The sequence below is a fragment of the Tachypleus tridentatus genome, chromosome 3 (genome assembly GCF_004210375.1).
Source record: "Tachypleus tridentatus isolate NWPU-2018 chromosome 3, ASM421037v1, whole genome shotgun sequence".
NCBI classification, from domain to species: Eukaryota; Metazoa; Arthropoda; class Merostomata; order Xiphosura; family Limulidae; genus Tachypleus; species Tachypleus tridentatus.
This window is the reverse complement of record NC_134827.1, coordinates 52,049,962-52,069,732: the sequence shown is the minus strand read 5'-3', so window position 1 is coordinate 52,069,732 and position 19,771 is coordinate 52,049,962. Positions and strand designations below refer to the sequence as shown.

The 19,771-nt window shown below is 30.2% G+C and overlaps 1 protein-coding gene across 1 annotated transcript in view; it reads right to left on the bottom strand.

The window, feature by feature from the left end:
- LOC143246831 (multiple C2 and transmembrane domain-containing protein 1-like) overlaps window positions 1–18,900 on the bottom strand; it is a 49,338-nt gene extending 30,438 nt beyond the window's left edge. The window contains exons 1-8 of the mRNA XM_076494018.1: window positions 18,641–18,900; window positions 14,208–14,280; window positions 12,855–13,351; window positions 9,897–10,002; window positions 5,983–6,205; window positions 3,922–4,042; window positions 3,053–3,214; window positions 2,099–2,229 (exon numbers count right to left, since the gene is read on the bottom strand). Coding sequence (XP_076350133.1) covers window positions 2,099–2,229; window positions 3,053–3,214; window positions 3,922–4,042; window positions 5,983–6,205; window positions 9,897–10,002; window positions 12,855–13,145 — 1,034 coding nt within the window. The 5' untranslated portion in view covers window positions 13,146–13,351; window positions 14,208–14,280; window positions 18,641–18,900. The remainder of the gene's footprint in view (window positions 1–2,098; window positions 2,230–3,052; window positions 3,215–3,921; window positions 4,043–5,982; window positions 6,206–9,896; window positions 10,003–12,854; window positions 13,352–14,207; window positions 14,281–18,640) is intronic.
- Window positions 18,901–19,771: the final 871 nt, after the last annotated feature.

Here is a 19,771-nt window from a genome sequence, read left to right as displayed (position 1 = left end):
ATTATTGTGCCTTTCTAGCACAGATTTGTGTCTGATTTATTTGTTGAAATGGGCCCTTGAATCATCATTTCTACATATTAGATGGACATGAAAGTTTTATGACAGAACCTTTTGCAATGTTACAGGGCTTTATTCAGATAAAGTAAGACAGATATGACTTGATTAGACTCTAAAATTATTTTAATATACTCAAATTCTTACTACATCATAGGGTTTTAATGATGGATTACATGCTTCTCTTTGGAGAAACACTGAATGTATTCATCTATATCACAATCTATATAAGCACATTCTGACCAAGAAAGATTTCTCAAGGACTTAAACTGATGTTTTAGTAATTCTGGATTATGACACCCTTGAAGTAAATATTTAACACAACCAGGAGTTATGTTTCTGGAGTAAACAGTAAATCTATTTTGAACTTCCTCCTTCCTTGAAGTATTAAATAAGAGACAACCATTATTTCAACAGTTTATGTAGTTCCTATATAAAACCTTAAAGTAGGCATGTGTCTTTAACACAAGCATACATTATCCTTTACCCAAAAGATATGGCTCGATAGACTTACGAAGACTGTATTAAACGTACACTACAAACGCATCCATCACAGCCACTTTTAGATTATATTTCATGCATTGAAATATGTGTTTTTTTCAAGAGTAGTTTCCTTAGTTTGATTCATTTTTACTGGGTTAGATTAAAGGGGAAAAGGGGATACTTCCCACCTCACTGGAGAAGGAGAAGTGGAACGAGATAATATCCATTTCTTGAAATGAAAAATGTGTTTACATAACAATTACTATAGTAAATAATACTTAACCAGTCTTAACGTACCAACAGGAGATAATTACATAAATAAAAGGTGACGTGTAATACTTAACCAGTCTTAATGTACCGACAGGAGATAATTACATAAATTGAAGGTGACGTGTAAATTCAAATGATATAACTTGGATAATGGAACTTGCTTTGACACAAAATTCTGGTAAAAAATAAAACATTCTGAAAGATCATCAAACTAGGAAAGGCCAGTGTTTTTAATGAAGTTTAAAACAGCTTTTCCATAAAGGAAAAATAACAAACAGACTTGATTAACTTGGGTACCCAACGTAACAATTGGTGATGAGGAAATTGATAAGGTGTTAAAAACAATTACATGTAACTTACACCACACTTTATAATTAACAATTACGTGTTACTTACACTACACTTTATTATTAATAATTACATGTAACTTACACCACACTTTATTATTAACAATTACGTGTTACTTACACTACACTTTATTATTAACAATTACATGTAACTTACACCACACTTTATTATTAACAATTATGTGTTACTTACACTACACTTTATTATTAACAATTACATGTAACTTACACCACACTTTATTATTAACAATTATGTGTTACTTACACTACACTTTATTATTAACAATTACATGTAACTTACACCACACTTTATTATTAACAATTACATGTAACTTACACCACACTTTATTATTAACAATTACATGTAACTTACACCACACTTTATTATTAACAATTACATGTTACTTACACCACACTTTATTATTAACAATTACGTGTTGCTTACACCACACTTTATTATTAACAATTACATGTTACTTACACCACACTTTATTATTAACAATTACGTGTTACTTACACCACAATAACCCTACCAACCAGAACGATAGCCCTTTTCTCTCACCATAAGATGAGATTATACCAGTCACAATATATATTATCTACTCACAGTAGAACCAGATCTTATTTATAACTGGAATGTCTTACCTGCTACCAGAAGGACTAGATTATATCAGTCAGTTCAGTAGATCTTATCTGTAACTAGACATGTATATATACTACCAGAAGAACCAGTTTATACCAGTTAGTTCAACAGATCTTATCTTTAACTAAACACATCTTATCTGCTACCAGAAGAACCAGTTTATACCAGTCAACAGATCTTATCTATAACTTGACATATCATATCTGCTACCAGAAGAACCAGTCATTCAGTCATTCAATAGATATCATCTATAACTGGACATATCTGCTACCAGAAGAACTAGTTTATATCAGCCACTTACCTGCCAATAATAGTACTCCTGTTATAGTAGCTCTTATCCCATACTGTAATATCCAGGATTTTTGAGTGAGCACCATAAATATTCAAGGTAAATTCTTCCAACCATTTTGGATTTATCGTTTTATTGGCTTTCTTGATCGATGAAAAAACAACAACAAATAAATTATAATGGAAAACTCCAACAAATACCATAGTACCAAAACTTTTAATGGTTGTAAGAATCACAGTTCAACATTAACAAAAGAGTGTTAGTTCATGTTTATAAATATTGTTAAGAAAGATTCAATCTTACCATTTTAATAGAAATCATTTTCTGTTAAGGCTTAATTCTTAAAATGTTTTACGTAAAGAAAACTGTTATTTAGCAAGACAGATAGTGAACTACTTATATTACGTTTCTAACTGGAGAATAGGAACAGGCCTGTAATCCATGTTCCTACATATATTTCTAAAAACATTACACATACAGCACATGTTCTAATTAGCTAAACATATCAGCAAGTAATACACAAGATAAAAAATGCACTTGTGTTTCAAACAGCAGCCACATAGCAAGAAATTATTTACATGTATCATACACCAGTGCTTTTCACAAAAATCTCTTTATGTTTGATTTATATCTAATCCACTACAGCCATTTATTGTATAACATACCATCCTAACTTTATAATCAGAAACTTAATAAACTACTGTATCTAAACCATGTCAACTGTTTTAATGTATAATATACCATCCTAACTTTATAATGAGAAACTTAATAAACAACTGTTTCAATGTAGAATATACCATTTGAATTTTTAAACTAGTAACTAACAGTTAAATTCTAAAAATGTTATATATCTGTTTGGTTCACTATGTTATGACAAATAGTTTTTAATACACCCCAATAATTAAACCTAAACATATCAAATACACACCCTGAATTATTCACAGAAACAGGATATCTCTTTAGTACCTTACTTCTGTATTTCTCATCACCCAAGCGAAACTTCACGTATGGCTCTCCTATGCTGTCGTTGTCACCAGGATAGAGATCTCTACCTTCAACTAAAACAACTGTCAGTATGCTGTCCCACGACTGGCACCTGTTTACAACTGATGATGATCTTGACATGTTCTACAAGGTTAAGTTAAAAACTAGTTGTATGAAATAACCAGTCTATACTGTTAGGAAGACACATTGAGCAGTTCATCTTCAAATCACTGTTCTATATTATAAATTAAACTTCAGAAGAAACTATCAACTGATATAAAATAACATTATTTTTATGTATGAAGTTTAGAACATAAGTATATAACACTTCATCTTATCTTCCAGCTGTTTTTTGGATCTCAAAATACGTTTAAAAAAACTAAAGTTTTATGTGGTTCAAAATTAATTTCACTACATAAATAAGAATAAGTTATTTTATTATAATTAATAACCAGTTGGTATTTAGATTGGTTGAATAGAAAATATTTAATTTTTTAAAAACTACCATATGAAGGAATTGTTAAGTCTGTTATAAATTTAACCATGGAGCAAATCAATGAAAAACACTAGGGAAGAAAATTTCCTGTTATTATAAAGAAGAAAACAACTCATGTTTTTAGTGTTAAAACTATCAAATACAATATTTATACAGTGTGGGAAAACTCATGTTTTTAGTACTAAAGCTACCCTTACAACATGTTGGAGATAAACGTTAAGAAAACAAAGACAGAATTGTTTTTTTAAGGAAATGAGTTACATTTCATAAAACTAAGAAACACTGTATATTTTAACAACTTAATAAATCAAATGTTTTCTCTAGATGTAAAAATACATTTCAACACTAAATTCACCTCTTCAGTGTTGTTTTCAACCCTTGAATAAAGTGTAACAGACAGGTCAATTGTCCCTAAATATGTCTTGCTTTTCTGAGTGTGACCAGATGTTTTGAGAGCAAGAGAAAAGGAGGTTTGCCTGAATGAAACATTAAATAAAAATAAATCACTGAGGGTTCCACAACTAACACATGTATAACACATAATACTAATAAAATATTCACAAACCAAGTCTTTGTATAAGATATAACTAAGACTTACCACGAAACCAAAACACAGTTAGTTGTTACTATCAACAAAAACCAGGTTAAAGTTATCACAGTAAATAAATGTAACAAGAACAAGTCAGCATCATGAAGAATAACTACCCATCATGATATAAGAAATAAACCATCATTCATGTTACACAGGTGTGGGTGTAGAAACAGGAATGACTGGTTTCAAATAACAATGTACTTCACTAACACATGTGTTACAGTAATTCTGAAGATACAGCTTTGAATGTCAAATGTAGATGATGCAATGAAACCTAACAGGATTAATAGTTGTGGTAATAATCACAGCAGACAGCAGTGGAAACTAACAGGATTAACAGTTGTAATAATCAGAGTAGACAGCAGTGGAAACTAACAGGATAAATAGTTGTAATAATCACATAATACAGCAGTGAGAACTAACAGGATTAATAGTTATGGAAATAATCACATAATACAGCAGTGAAAACTAACAGGATTAATAGTTATGGAAATAATCACAGTACACAGCAATGGAAACTAACAGGATTAATAGTTGTGGAAATCACAACAGTAGATAGCAGTGGAAACTAACAGGATTAATAGTTGTGGTTACAATCACAGCAGACAGCAGTGGAAACTAACAGGATTAATAGTTGTGGTAATAATCACAGTAGATAGCAGTGAAAACTAACAAAATTAATGGTTGTAATAATCACAGTACACAGCAGTGAAAACTAACAAAATTAATGGTTGTAATAATCACAGTAGACAGCAGTGGAAACTAACAGGATTAATAGTTGTGGTAATAATCAGTAATAATCACAGTACACAGCAGTGGTAACTAACAGGATTATTAGTTGTGGTAATAATCACAGTAGACAGCAGTGGAAACTAACAGGATTAAAAGTTGTGGTAATAATCACAATAGACAGCAGTGGAAACTAACAGGATTAATAGTTGTGGTAATAATCACAGTAAACAGCAGTGGAAACTTACAGGATTATTAGTTGTAGTTACAATCACAGTAGACAACAGTGAAAACTAACAGGATTAATAGTTGTGGTAATAATCACAGTAGATAGCAGTGAAAACTAACAAAATTAATGGTTGTAATAATCACAGCAGACAGCAGTGGAAAATAACAGGTTTAATAGTTGTGGTAACAATCACAATAGAGAGCAGTGGAAACTAACAGAACTAATCGTTGTGATAAAAATCATGGTGGATATTTTTCTTTTATCTTGTTGTTTATTCTGTTCATATGTTTGTCAGGAAAGAGATTTCATTGATGTTTTCCAATTTCTTCTGAGAAACATTTTAATTTTTCCCTCTGTTAAAAACCTACATTTGTCTGTAACTATTTTTTGCAAATACAGTGAGAAACATCTATTCATAAGTTTATAAAATATGATCTATAATGAAGAACACTACCCAATAAGAATCAATCATTTCTATTTTGTGTAATAACCACGTTACTTATAAGTTTTGGATAGAAACTCGGATACAATGTTTTCCTTTAAATAATTACTGGAGTTATTAACAATAAGATAGAAACTGTAAAAAAGTGGCAAAAATGTTCATCATTCTGTTAAAGAAAATGGTTTTAAGTTGAGAAAAAAAAATTTGAGCAATAACAAACGTTACTTAATTAGAAACATAAAGTATTATACAAAAATATGATAAAACAAACAAATGAAATTTACCTGTTTAATTGGAAACAAAGTATTATACTACATTACTAAAATATGATAAAACAAACAAATCAAATTTACCTGTTTAATTGGAAACATAAAGTATTATACTACATTACTAAAATATGATAAAACAAACAAATCAAATTTACCTGTTTAATTCTAATCCTGTTAAATCAATAGATGCAGTTCCCATAAAGTCGTCGAAAACTCCACGATCGTAATCAAACACTCGAATCACTAACGGATGTTGTACATCTTCCAGTGACACAGAGAAATGTTCATCCCAGACTGGATTTAAAGTTTTTAATATAGTTCTACTTTTGTAAAGTGTCTTTCGTTTTTGTTTGAACTTCACGTAGGGGTCACTTGTACCTGTGTATAAAACATGATGAAAACATCAATTTTCAGCAATTAAACATGATGACAACATCAGTCTATAACAAATAAACGTGACGATAACATCAGTATATTATAACAAATAAACGTGACGATAACATCAGTCTACTATAACAAATAAACGTGATGAGAAAATCAGTCTATTATAACAAATAAACGTGATGATAACATGAGTCTGTTATAACAAATAAACGTGACGATAACAGCAGTATACTATAACAAATAAACATGATGATAACATCAGTATACTATAACAAATAAATGTGATGATAACATCAGTATATTATAACAAATAAATGTGATGATAACATGAATCTATTATAACAAATAAATATGATGATAACATGAATCTATTACAACAAATAAATATGACGATAACATTAGTCTATTATAACAAATAAACATGACGATAACATTAGTCTATTATAACAAATAAACGTGATGATAACATCAGTCTATTATAACAAATAAACATGATGATAACATCAGTCTATTATAACAAATAAACATGATGATAACATCAGTCTATTATAACAAATAAACATGATGATAACATCAGTCTATTATAACAAATAAACATGATGATAACATCAGTCTATTATAACAAATAAACATGATGATACCATCAGTATATTATAACAAATAAACATGATGATAACATCAGTCTATAACAAATAAACATGATGATAACATCAGTCTATAACAAATAAACATGATGATAACATTAGTCTATTATAACAAATAAATGTGATGATAACATCAGTCTATTATAACAAATAAATGTGACGATAACATTAGTCTATTATAACAAATAAACATGACGATAACATTAGTCTATTATAACAAATAAACATGACGATAACATTAGTCTATTATAACAAATAAACATGATAATAACATCAGTCTATAACAAATAAACATGATGATAACATCAGTCTATTATAACAAATAAACGTGATGATAACATCAGTCTATTATAACAAATAAACGTGATGATAATATCAGTCTATTATAACAAATAAATGTGATGATAACATCAGTCTATAACAAATAAACATGATGATAACATGAGTCTATTATAACAAATAAATATGATGATAACATCAGTCTATTATAACAAATAAATATGATGATAACATCAGTCTATAACAAATAAACATGATGATAACATCAGTCTATTAGAACATATAAATTCCCTTAGGAAGCAGTAAAACAATACATTTAAATATTTGCATGTGATTCAATATTTATAAAAATTCCAAAATTATTTTATGCTGCAGATGAAGATATTCCTTGATTTGAAAACAAAATATAGATAACATTCAAAGTTATATAAACTTTGATATATGTAACCTCAAGACATATGGAAGATGGTGTCTATATGTTACACGAAGCCATATGGAAGATGGTATCTATATGTTACACAAAGTCAAATGGAAGATGGTATCTATATGTTACACTAAGACATATGGAAGATGGTATCTATATGTTACACTAAGACATATGGAGGATGGTATCTATATGTTACACTAAGACATATGGAAGATGGTATCTATATGTTACACTGAGGCATATGGAAGATGGTATCTATATGTTACACTAAGACATATGGAAGATGATATCTATATGTTACACTAAGACATATGGAAGATGATATCTATATGTTACACTAAGCCATATGGAAGATGGTATCTAAATGTTACACTAAGCCATATGGAAGATGGTATCTAAATGTTACACTAAGACATACGTAAGATGGTATCTATATGTTATGCTAAGACACGTAAGATGGTATCTATATGTTGCACTAAGACATATGGAAGATGGTATCTATATGTTGCACTAAGACATATGGGAGATGGTATCTATATGTTGCACTGAGGCATATGGAAGATGGTATCTATATGTAACACTAAGACGTATGGAAGATGGTATCTATATGTTACACTAAGCCATATGGAAGATGGTATCTAAATGTTACACTAAGACATACGTAAGATGGTATCTATATGTTACGCTAAGACACGTAAGATGGTATCTATATGTTGCACTAAGACATGGAAGATGGTATCTATATGTTGCACTAAGACATATGGAAGATGGTATCTATATGTAACACTAAGATGCATGGAAGGTGGTATCTATATGTTATACTAAGCCATATGGAAGATGATATCTATATGTTACACTAAGACATATGGAAAATGGTATCGATATGTTACACTAAGACGTATGGAAGATGGTATCTGTATGTTGCACTAAGACATATGGAAGATGGTATCTATATGTTACACTGAGGCATATGGAAGATGGTATCTATATGTTACACTAAGACGAATGGAAGATGGTATCTATATGTTGCACTGAGGCATATGGAAGATGGTATCTATATGTTACACTAAGACGTATGGAAGATGGTATCTATATGTTACACTAAGACATATGGAAGATGGTATCTATATGTTACACTAAGACGTATGGAAGACAATGTTTACGTATAACAATAATTTACATGGGAGATTATGTCTACCTATAGCGTTTTTTACATGGGAGAGAATTTATACTTATAACAGTGATTTACAAAGATGATGTCCAACTATATCAGTGATTTACATGGGAGATGATATCTACCTGTCACAGAGATTTATGTGGGAGATGAAGTTTACATATAACAATGATTTATATGGGAGATGATGTTCACCTATAACAATGATTTATATGGGAGATGATGTTCACCTATAACAGTGATTTACATGGGAGATGATTTCTACCTGTAACAGAGATTTACATAGGAAATTATTTCTACCTGTAACAGAGATTTATGTGGGAGATGATGTTTATGTATAATAATGATTTACATGGGAGATGATGTCCACCTACAACAGTGGTTTACATGGGAGACGATTTATACCTATAACAGAGATTTATGTGGGAGATGATGTTTACATATAAGAATGATTTACATAGGAGATGATTTCTACCTGTAACAAAGATTTATGTGGGAGATGATATTTACATGGGAGATGATTTCCACCTATAACAGTGATTCACACAGATGATGTCCACTTATAACAGTGATTTACATGGAAGATGATTTATACCTGTAACAGAGATTTATGTGGGAGATGATGTTTACATATAAGAATGATTTACATGGGAGATGATGTACACCTATGACAGTGATTTACTTGGGAGATGATTTCTACCTGTAACAGAGATTTATGTGGAAGATGATGTTTGTGTATAATAATGATTTACATGGGAGATGATGTATACCTATAACACTGATTTACATGGTAGAGGATTTATACTTATAACAATGATTTATATGGGAGATTATGTCTACCTATAACTGTAATTTACATGGGAGATGATGTATACTTAAAACAGTGATTTACATGAGAGAGGATGTTTTTTGATAACAAAGATTTACATAGGAGAAGGTGTCTACCTGTTACAATGACTTACATGGGAGATGAGCTTCAATTAATAAACCATAAAAAATTTTCATAGTATAAACTACATAAAACTAATATGTATCAAAGCTAACTAAATTAAAAGTTTGTATTTTTGAAGTAACAATAACACAATAAATTTTATTAACTTGATCCAGAGAACTACAACAACATATCAAAATATGTCAAGTATTCACAAAAGATTTACTCACCACAGAAATCTTTAGCTATTAGGTCGTGCCCAGAGTAGAGGTGAATATCTAATATGTAATCTACATACTGATGAGGAGACAGGTGAGCTTTTTGTAATGAGCTTTCCTAAAGGAGGAATTAATGAGTTTATATTACCTTTCTTCATATAATTCTATTTGATATTTCAAGTAAAAAAAATAAGTCATGTTTAAGGAAGTCATCAAAGTGTAATTCATTATACTATTTTTTGTTTTCCATGTTTGACTTTTCATAAATCTATGAATTACATGCCACTCTTCACAAAATTGTAACTAAAATTATTTAACTACATTTGCATATGGTTGGTCAACTGGAGTGACTCTGTGAGGTACAAGAAAGGTTTGTTCAAAATACAAGAGTCTATATTGTATTTACATGACCTATAGAGTGTCCAATTTTTTCCAAGGGCCCTGTACACTGTATCTGGTATTTACTGTCCTCTTGCACTATTGTTGCTAAGTCAACAATCTAGGATAAAATCAATAGCTGATAACCATGACATTAAATACATGCTAAATAACACACTGTAAAAGTTCATGACATGTACATTATGACCCCAACAATGTACATATGGTTAAAGAATTTATACTTTACACTAAACTATTAAATACATTACTTACTAATACTGAAGTAATGGATCAATATACTATACTATTAAATACATTACTTACTAATACTGAAGTAATGGATCAATATACTATACTATTAAATACATTACTTACTAATACTGATGTAACAGATCAATATACTATACTATTATATACATTACTTACTAATACTGAAGTAATGGATCAATATACTATACTATTACATACATTACTTACTGATACTGATGTAATGGATCAATATACGATACTATTAAATACATTACTTACTAATACTGATGTAATGGATCAATATACTATACTATTAAATACATTACTTACTAATACTGATGTAATGGATCAATATACTATACTATTAAATACATTACTTACTAATACTGATGTAATGGATCAATATATTATACTATTAAATACATTACTTACTAATGCTGATGTAACAGATCAATATACTATACTATTAAATACATTACTTACTAATACTGATGTAACAGATCAATATACTATACTATTAAATACATTACTTACTAATACTGATGTAGTGGATCAATATACTATACTATTAAATACATTACTTACTAATACTGATGTAATGGATCAATATACTATACTATTAAATACATTACTTACTGATACTGATGTAATGGATCAATATACGATACTATTAAATACATTACTTACTAATACTGATGTAATGGATCAATATACTATACTATTAAATACATTACTTACTAATACTGATGTAATGGATCAATATACTATACTATTAAATACATTACTTACTAATACTGATGTAATGGATCAATATATTATACTATTAAATACATTACTTACTAATGCTGATGTAACAGATCAATATACTATACTATTAAATACATTACTTACTAATACTGATGTAACAGATCAATATACTATACTATTAAATACATTACTTACTAATACTGATGTAATGGATCAATATACTATACTATTAAATACATTACTTACTAATACTGATGTAATGGATCAATATACTATACTATTAAATACATTACTTACTAATACTGATGTAATGGATCAATATACTATACTATTAAATACATTACTTACTAATACTGATGTAACAGATCAATATACTATACTATTAAATACATTACTTACTAATACTGATGTAATGGATCAATATACTATACTATTAAATACATTACTTACTAATACTGATGTAACAGATCAATATACTATACTATTAAATACATTACTTACTAATACTGATGTAATGGATCAATATACTATACTATTGAATACATTACTTACTAATACTGATGTAACAGATCAATATACTATACTATTAAATACATTACTTACTAATACTGATGTAACGGATCAATATATTATACTATTAAATACATTACTTACTAATACTGATGTAACAGATCAATATACTATACTATTAAATACATTACTTACTAATACTGATGTAATGGATCAATATACTATACTATTAAATACATTACTTACTAATACTGATGTAACAGATCAATATACTATACTATTAAATACATTACTTACTAATACTGAAGTAATGGATCAATATACTATACTATTAAATACATTACTTACTAATACTGATGTAACAGATCAATATACTATACTATTAAATACATTACTTTACTAATACTGATGTAATGGATCAATATACTATACTATTAAATACATTACTTACTAATACTCATGTAACAGATCAATATACTATACTATTAAATACATTACTTACTAATACTGATGTAATGGATCAATATACTATACTATTAAATACATTACTTACTAATACTGATGTAACAGATCAATATACTATACTATTAAATACATTACTTACTAATACTGATGTAATGGATCAATATACTATACTATTAAATACATTACTTACTAATACTGATGTAACAGATCAATATACTATACTATTAAATACATTACTTACTAATACTGATGTAATGGATCAATATACTATACTATTAAATACATTACTTACTAATACTGATGTAATGGATCAATATACTATACTATTAAATACATTACTTACTAATACTAACGTAACAGATCAGTATACTATACTATTAAATACATTACTTACTAATACTAACATAACAGATCAGTATACTATACTATTAAATACATTACTTACTAATACTGATGTAATGGATCAATATACTATACTATTAAATAAATTGCATGAAAACAAAATGCTAAGTTGAGTTTATGTGTGTAGTCTTTCTAAGTGTCCTTGTCTTAAATATACTACAATTCTTACAATATTAGTAAAAATCATGTTGGTTATATAGTTCTCACAAACACATGTACCATACTAGTGTTACTTTTAACCACGTTGTTCCCAAGGAAACTGACTTCACATTCTTCAGTAATGGCTGAACCACCTGTAGCTTGATGGATGTTGGGTACACTATGGCTTAATCTCTTGAAAGGTGTGTCATTACCCAGTCTCATTTCATCCTGCAACCCTTCCACATTATCTTCTGAATCTGTGACTGGATGTGTCGCTTCACTGGTATCTGAAACATACCAATTGCACTGCTTTTTGTTTTCCTTTTTTGGTGAATTTCTTCTTGCAAGACCTTTCACAGTAGACCACATGTTCCGAAGATGCCTTCCTGGCCTGAATCGTCGATTCCTTCTAATATTAGGTGACGAAATATGTCCGTCAAGTGATGCAATAAAAGGAACTGATGGTTCTTCGTCAAATGTTTTATGCTCTGTTAGTCGCTTCTGTTTCTTGGGCCTCAATTTTCTCAGGAAAACAGAACGTTTTCTTTTATCTTTTTTATTCTTTATGTCTCCATCTTAAAAAAGTAAGAAAAATATCTTGAAAAGTTACAGACATTTTAACCTCATTGCCAACAAATACACACTCACTTTAGTATCAGTAATGACAACACACTGTACTCTTGGTCTCAGTGTATAACATTTTTAACCATTATGTTTTTAACTAAGTTAGTTTTCAAACTAAGCGATGATGCATGTCCACGCTTTTTTATAGCTTAGCCACATTTGGCTATCTGCTATGTCCACTGAGGGTAATTTAACCCCTGGTTTTATTGTTGTAAATCCAAAGACTTATTGCATTCCCAGCTGAGGACTAAACAGGATGCATCAGTATCACTAACCCTCTTAACAATGTCAACCTCAACCATATCCCCCTGACACTTCTTTTGACAAGAGAATACAATTTAAAAGAAATTAAGCTGTCTTCACAAGACAACCTCTCCATCCCAAGAGCCCTCTTCTGAACCCTTTAAAATAATTATATGTCCTTCTAAAGCAGTGGTTTCCAAACTATGACAGATAAAAATGCCCCATGAATCACCTACTGGTCCTCCTCCACCTACTTTTACTTGGTAATTTTTAAAACAATCTCATTGGAATTAATGGAGAAAATGGCATTGCTTTTTATGAAACTTGCAGTTTCGATCAGCCTGTGGACCAACTGGAGGACCCTTGCATATCTTACTTTTGATCAACCTGTGAACCAACTGGAGGACCCTTGAAGACTACACTTTGAGATCTACCATTCTAAGGTAAATAGCCAAAGACTGTATTCTAAATGTGGCCTAACCAGTACTCTGTACAATGCAATTATAACTTCTTTAGACATGTATTTGATATTTCTATAGCAACCTAAGATACTATTTGCCCTACCATGAGCAACAGCACACTGTTTGGATAGCTTCAGAGACTGATCAACTATTACACCAAGATCCCTTTCATGGCACTGTAAAAGTTATTTCCACAGAATCCATAAGTCAAATCTTAACATTCTATTTTTACAGAATCTACAAATCTGCTTTGAACACTTAATTTTTATATACCAGATTCCAGATGCATACTTTAAATGAATTTCATACTAAAAATAAAATTCATTTACTTATCTGAAATGCCACTTTTTATACTAAAATCAACAAAATTAATATCAATGGATAGATTTTATTCATATTATATTAGAATCCAATTGTACAGAATATTTTATATTTAAATCCATCCAATCAAAATTGATAATCTACTGGTTTAATCTAATTCTCACACAGTTTTTATACCATAATCCACTAGTACCAGTATAATTTAAATGACACTAAAATATATTCGTTTTGTCTAATTCTTATACAGTTTTTATACCATAATCCACTAGTACCAGTATAATTTACAATGACACTAAAATCTATTGGTTTAATCCAATTCTTATACAGTTTTTATATCAGAATCCACTAGTACCAGTATAATTTACAATGACACTAAAATCTATTGGTTTAATTCAATTCTTATACAGTTTTTATACCAGAATCCACAAGTACCATTATAATTTAAATGACACTAAAATCTACTGGTTTTGTCTAATTCTTATACAGTTTTTATACCAGAATCCACAAGTACCAGTATAATTTACAATGACACTAAAATCTACTGGTTTTGTCTAATTCTTATACAGTTTTTATACCAGAATCCACAAGTTCCAGTATAATTTACAATGACACTAAAATCTACTGGTTTTGTCTAATTCTTATACAGTTTTTATACCATAATCCACTAGTACCAGTATAATTTACAATGACACTAAAATCTACTGGTTTAATCTAATTCGTATACAGTTTTTATACTAGAATCCACAAGTACAGGATAATTTACAATGACACTAAAATCTACTGGTTTTGTCTAATTCTTATACAGTTTTTATACTAAAATCCACAAGTACCTGTATAATTTACAATGACACTAAAATCTACTGGTTTTGTCTAATTCTTATACAGTTTTTATACCATAATCCACTAGTACCAGTATAATTTACAATGACACTAAAATCTACTGGTTTAATCTAATTCATATACAGTTTTTATACTAGAATCCACAAGTACCAGTATAATTTACAATGACACTAAAATCTACTGGTTTTGTCTAATTCTTATACAGTTTTTATACTAGAATCCACAAGTACCTGTATAATTTAAATGACACTAAAATCTATTGGTTTTGTCTAATTCTTATACAGTTTTTATACCAGAATCCACTAGTACCAGTATACTTTACAATGACACTAAAATCTATTGGTTTAATCCAATTCTTATACAGTTTTTATACCAGAATCCACAAGTACCATTATAATTTAAATGACACTAAAATCTATTGGTTTTGTCTAATTCTTATACAGTTTTTATACCAGAATCTGCAAGTACCAGTACAATTTACAATTATACTAACATCTACTGGTTTAATCTAATTCGTATACAGTTTTTATACCAGAATCCACTAGTACCAGTATAATTTACAATGACACTAAAATGTACTGGTTTAATCTAATTCTTATACAGTTTTTATACCAGAATCCACAAGTACCAGTATAATTTAAATTACACTAAAATTTATTGGTTTTGTCTAATACTTATAGTTTTTATACCAGAATCTGCAAGTACCAGTACAATTTACAATTATACTAACATCTACTGGTTTAATCTAATTCGTATACAGTTTTTATACCAGAATCCACTAGTACTAGTATAATTTACAATGACACTTAAAATGTACTGGTTTAATCTAATTCTTATACAGTTTTCATACCAGAATCCACTAGTACCAGTATAATTTACAATGACACTAAAATGTACTGGTTTAATATAATTCTTATACAGTTTTTTATAAAAATCCACTAGTACCAGTATACTTTACAATAACACTAAAATCTACTTGTTTAATATAATTATAATAGTTTTTTTTATGTTAGCGGTTTACATTTAGGTTGTTATTCTTAAATTTAAAAAAAAAGGAAAAAATCCAAATTCGGTTACGAAATATTTCTAGTGTTTCCTTATCTTTACCGTCAGTTATTAGGACTAAAATTGCAGTGAAACCTATTTTATTATACACCTCGAACTCCGTTATCAGGTGTTAGTGTTGCCATACAAACAACTAGATTCAAACTATTTCAACAGATAAATGTATAGAGATAAGAACCGACACGTGTTCGTTCACGATGTCTTGTTGTATCATGTTTACAGTGAACACTATTAAAACGTGGGCGTTCTATTACCAACTTTGCTGTTGTTTTAACGCTTCGAAGTACCAACAATGATTTATCATATAGCGTTTTGTAATAACCAGGTTATCTCTGCACATATTTAAATAATTTGTCATATTAATTTCAGTAAAACGGTTCACTGTTATTCAGATTACCGTAATAAAATGAATGTTAGAGTAACAGTGAAGAATTGGGATAAGGCTTTGACTTTGCTCCACATCAGTTTTATTGCAAAGTGTCAAAATCGCACTTCTGTAGTTTCTAAAATGCATTAGCAAGATGTCAAATATTATGGTATTGGTATCAATTGCCGCTAGGGGATTTAATCAAAAAATGTACACCTCCATTTTGGATCTTCTTTCATAGAGGTTATGTTGAGAACACAGAGAACAGCCAGCTGTAATGGCTCTGCGGTTAAGGCACTTGACTCACAACCTGAGGATTGTGGGTTCGAATACCCACCCCACCATACATGCTCGCCTTTTCAGCTTTGGGGCGTTGTAATGTAATAGTCAATCCCACTATTTGTTGGTAAAAGAGTAGCCCAAGAGTTGGCGGTGGGTGCTGATGACTAGCTGCCTTCCCTCTAGTCTTACACTTCTAAATTACGGACGGCTAGCTCAGATAACCCTTGTGTAGTCTTGCGCAAAATTAAAAAATAGAGTTTAAATTTCGCGCAAAGCTACACGAGGGCTAACTATCCCTAATTTTGCAGTGTAAGAATAGAGAGAAGACAGCTAGTCATCACCACCCATCACCAACTCTTGGGCTACTTTTTACCAACGAATAGTGGGATTGGCCGTCACATTATAACGCCCCCACGACTGAAAGGGCGAGCATGTTTGTTGTGATGGGGATTCGAACCCATGACCCTGAGATTACAAGTCGAGCGTCTTAACCACATGACTACGCCGGGTCTACACCAAGTGAAAAGAACATTATATCTCATTAATATCAGTTATTTAAAGTTGTTTACATCTTAAGTCATGTGATAGAAACGTTAACAATAAAAACTCGTACATTTCAAATAGGCGTTAAACCTAAAAGAAATGTGTTAGTCATGGTAAAAAGAATAATTGTGTGAATATATTAAGCCCAGTTGACGAGCTCACGAGGGCGCTTTAACACAAAGAAATCACCAACAAACATATGTGACTGATAGTCATATATTAGCTTTACTGATAACACAGAAACCGTTTTAGGGTGTAAATACACAGCTACAATATCTTGAAAAATGGCTTGTGTTTAAAATGTCGTAATTTAAAAACAAAACTTTAAATGTCTGAGGTCGTACCGAATATAGAACCACTTGAAATCAACATTTCAACTGTTTCCTAGACACGTAAACATTATATGAAAATACGTGGGTTGTGTTCGAACTGTATCCTTGCACCACGCCAGACATAGATAACCTCACAACTAAAGCTATATGCAGTGGATCGTGAAACTGTGTTCTGTTTGGATTTGTTGTCGTTTACAAAACAACGTAAACTATTCTCTTATTTATTTACTAATGTGTTATTCACTTAAATAATTTCTTCTGATATCTGAATACCTGTTTTCTCGTAAAGAACAAAACCCCATTTCACATTTCGGTCATCAACAAATAAAAAATCGTGTATTTTAATAAACATTAAATTACGTAATGATGTAATTCTATAAGTTACGCAATATTGTATCTGTTGTTTTTTCTCTAACAGTCGAAATAAGGTACGTGACCTTGTTATAAACAGGACGTGCCATGTGTCTTCTGTGAGCCTTAATCTTAAAGCTGTAGAATTGAGATAAACTATTAATTTACAGTTAAAGACCAAAATGACTGTAATAACACTTTCATTATTAAGTTGTTCCAGACGAGTTTAATTTGAACTATTACGACGAAAGTGTTACGTAAGTTAATTAGTTTCGACAATATGACGAATATGCGATAGTTATGAAATGTTTTATTAAGAATAATACTGGAACAGTAGCATTTCTTCACCGTATCTGTGCACGTCATGCTAATAGTGAAATGACAAACAACGAGTTACAAAATTTTCATTATAAAAAAACACGTTTATCAGCTTACTGTTACTATCTCTGCGTTCTGGTTTAACAAAGACACTTCGGGCTTTCTGCTACGTCCACCGAGGGGAATCGAACCCCTGATTTTAGCGTTGTAAATCCGACGAGTTACTGCTGTCCCACCGGTGGGCGTTACTTTCTCTACGTTTGTCAGATGTTGGTCCAATTCCAAAAAGCCACACCCATTCTTGTTAGTGTTATATTGGGTTTGAATGGACTTCGAAATCAGACTCAGAAGAATTACAAACTGCTTTTGTTTTTTACTTTACCCACATTCTGAAGTTTCAATCAGTTCTAAAAACATTGTGTAAACGTTTACTTATAAACTTCAGTAACAAGATACAATTTCTAGTGATAAATGAGGAACATCTACAACTTAACACAGAATCTTACCCTCACAGTTTCCTTACTACAAAAACAACCACTCCAATATATAAATTTATGATTATTTAAACCAATATACAAAGAACGAAAGAAATTAAGACGTGGATAAGAAAATCTTGTCTAGATGGGTGTGTTATAAAATGACGGCCAATCCTGCTGTTCGTTGGTAAAGAGTAGCTCAAAAGATGGCGGTGGGTTGTGTTTACTAACCAGCTGCCTTTCCTCTAACCTCTCTGAATCAGGAAGGCCAGGTGCAGATAGCTCTCGAGTAGCTATGTGACAAATTTAAATTACACATGAATAAGGAAAAGTACCTTAACCACAATAAAACCTTACAACACATTAAAGTGCTCCCTAAACAACACTAGATTTAAGTTTTATATTGTTGTCTGGCCTTATCACATCACTGAAGTTTATATTGTCTAGCCTTGATCATTCATTACTTTGAAGTCTATGTTGTTGTCTAACCCTAATCACTAGATTAAAGTCTATGTTGTTATCTAACCCTAATCACTACACTTAAGTCTATGTTGTTGTCTAACTAATCACTAGATTGAAGTCTATGTTGTTGTCTAACCCTAATCACTACATTGAAGTCTATGTTGTTGCTCGCACATTTGTTGAGAACACCAAAGCAACCCTCTGTTAATATAAATGTTTCGCTACTACTTGACTGTGTAATGAGAAAACGTTATTATAACAAAGTCAAGTCGTATCAAAACTTTTATTTTCTAACGTGGGTTTTTGGTTA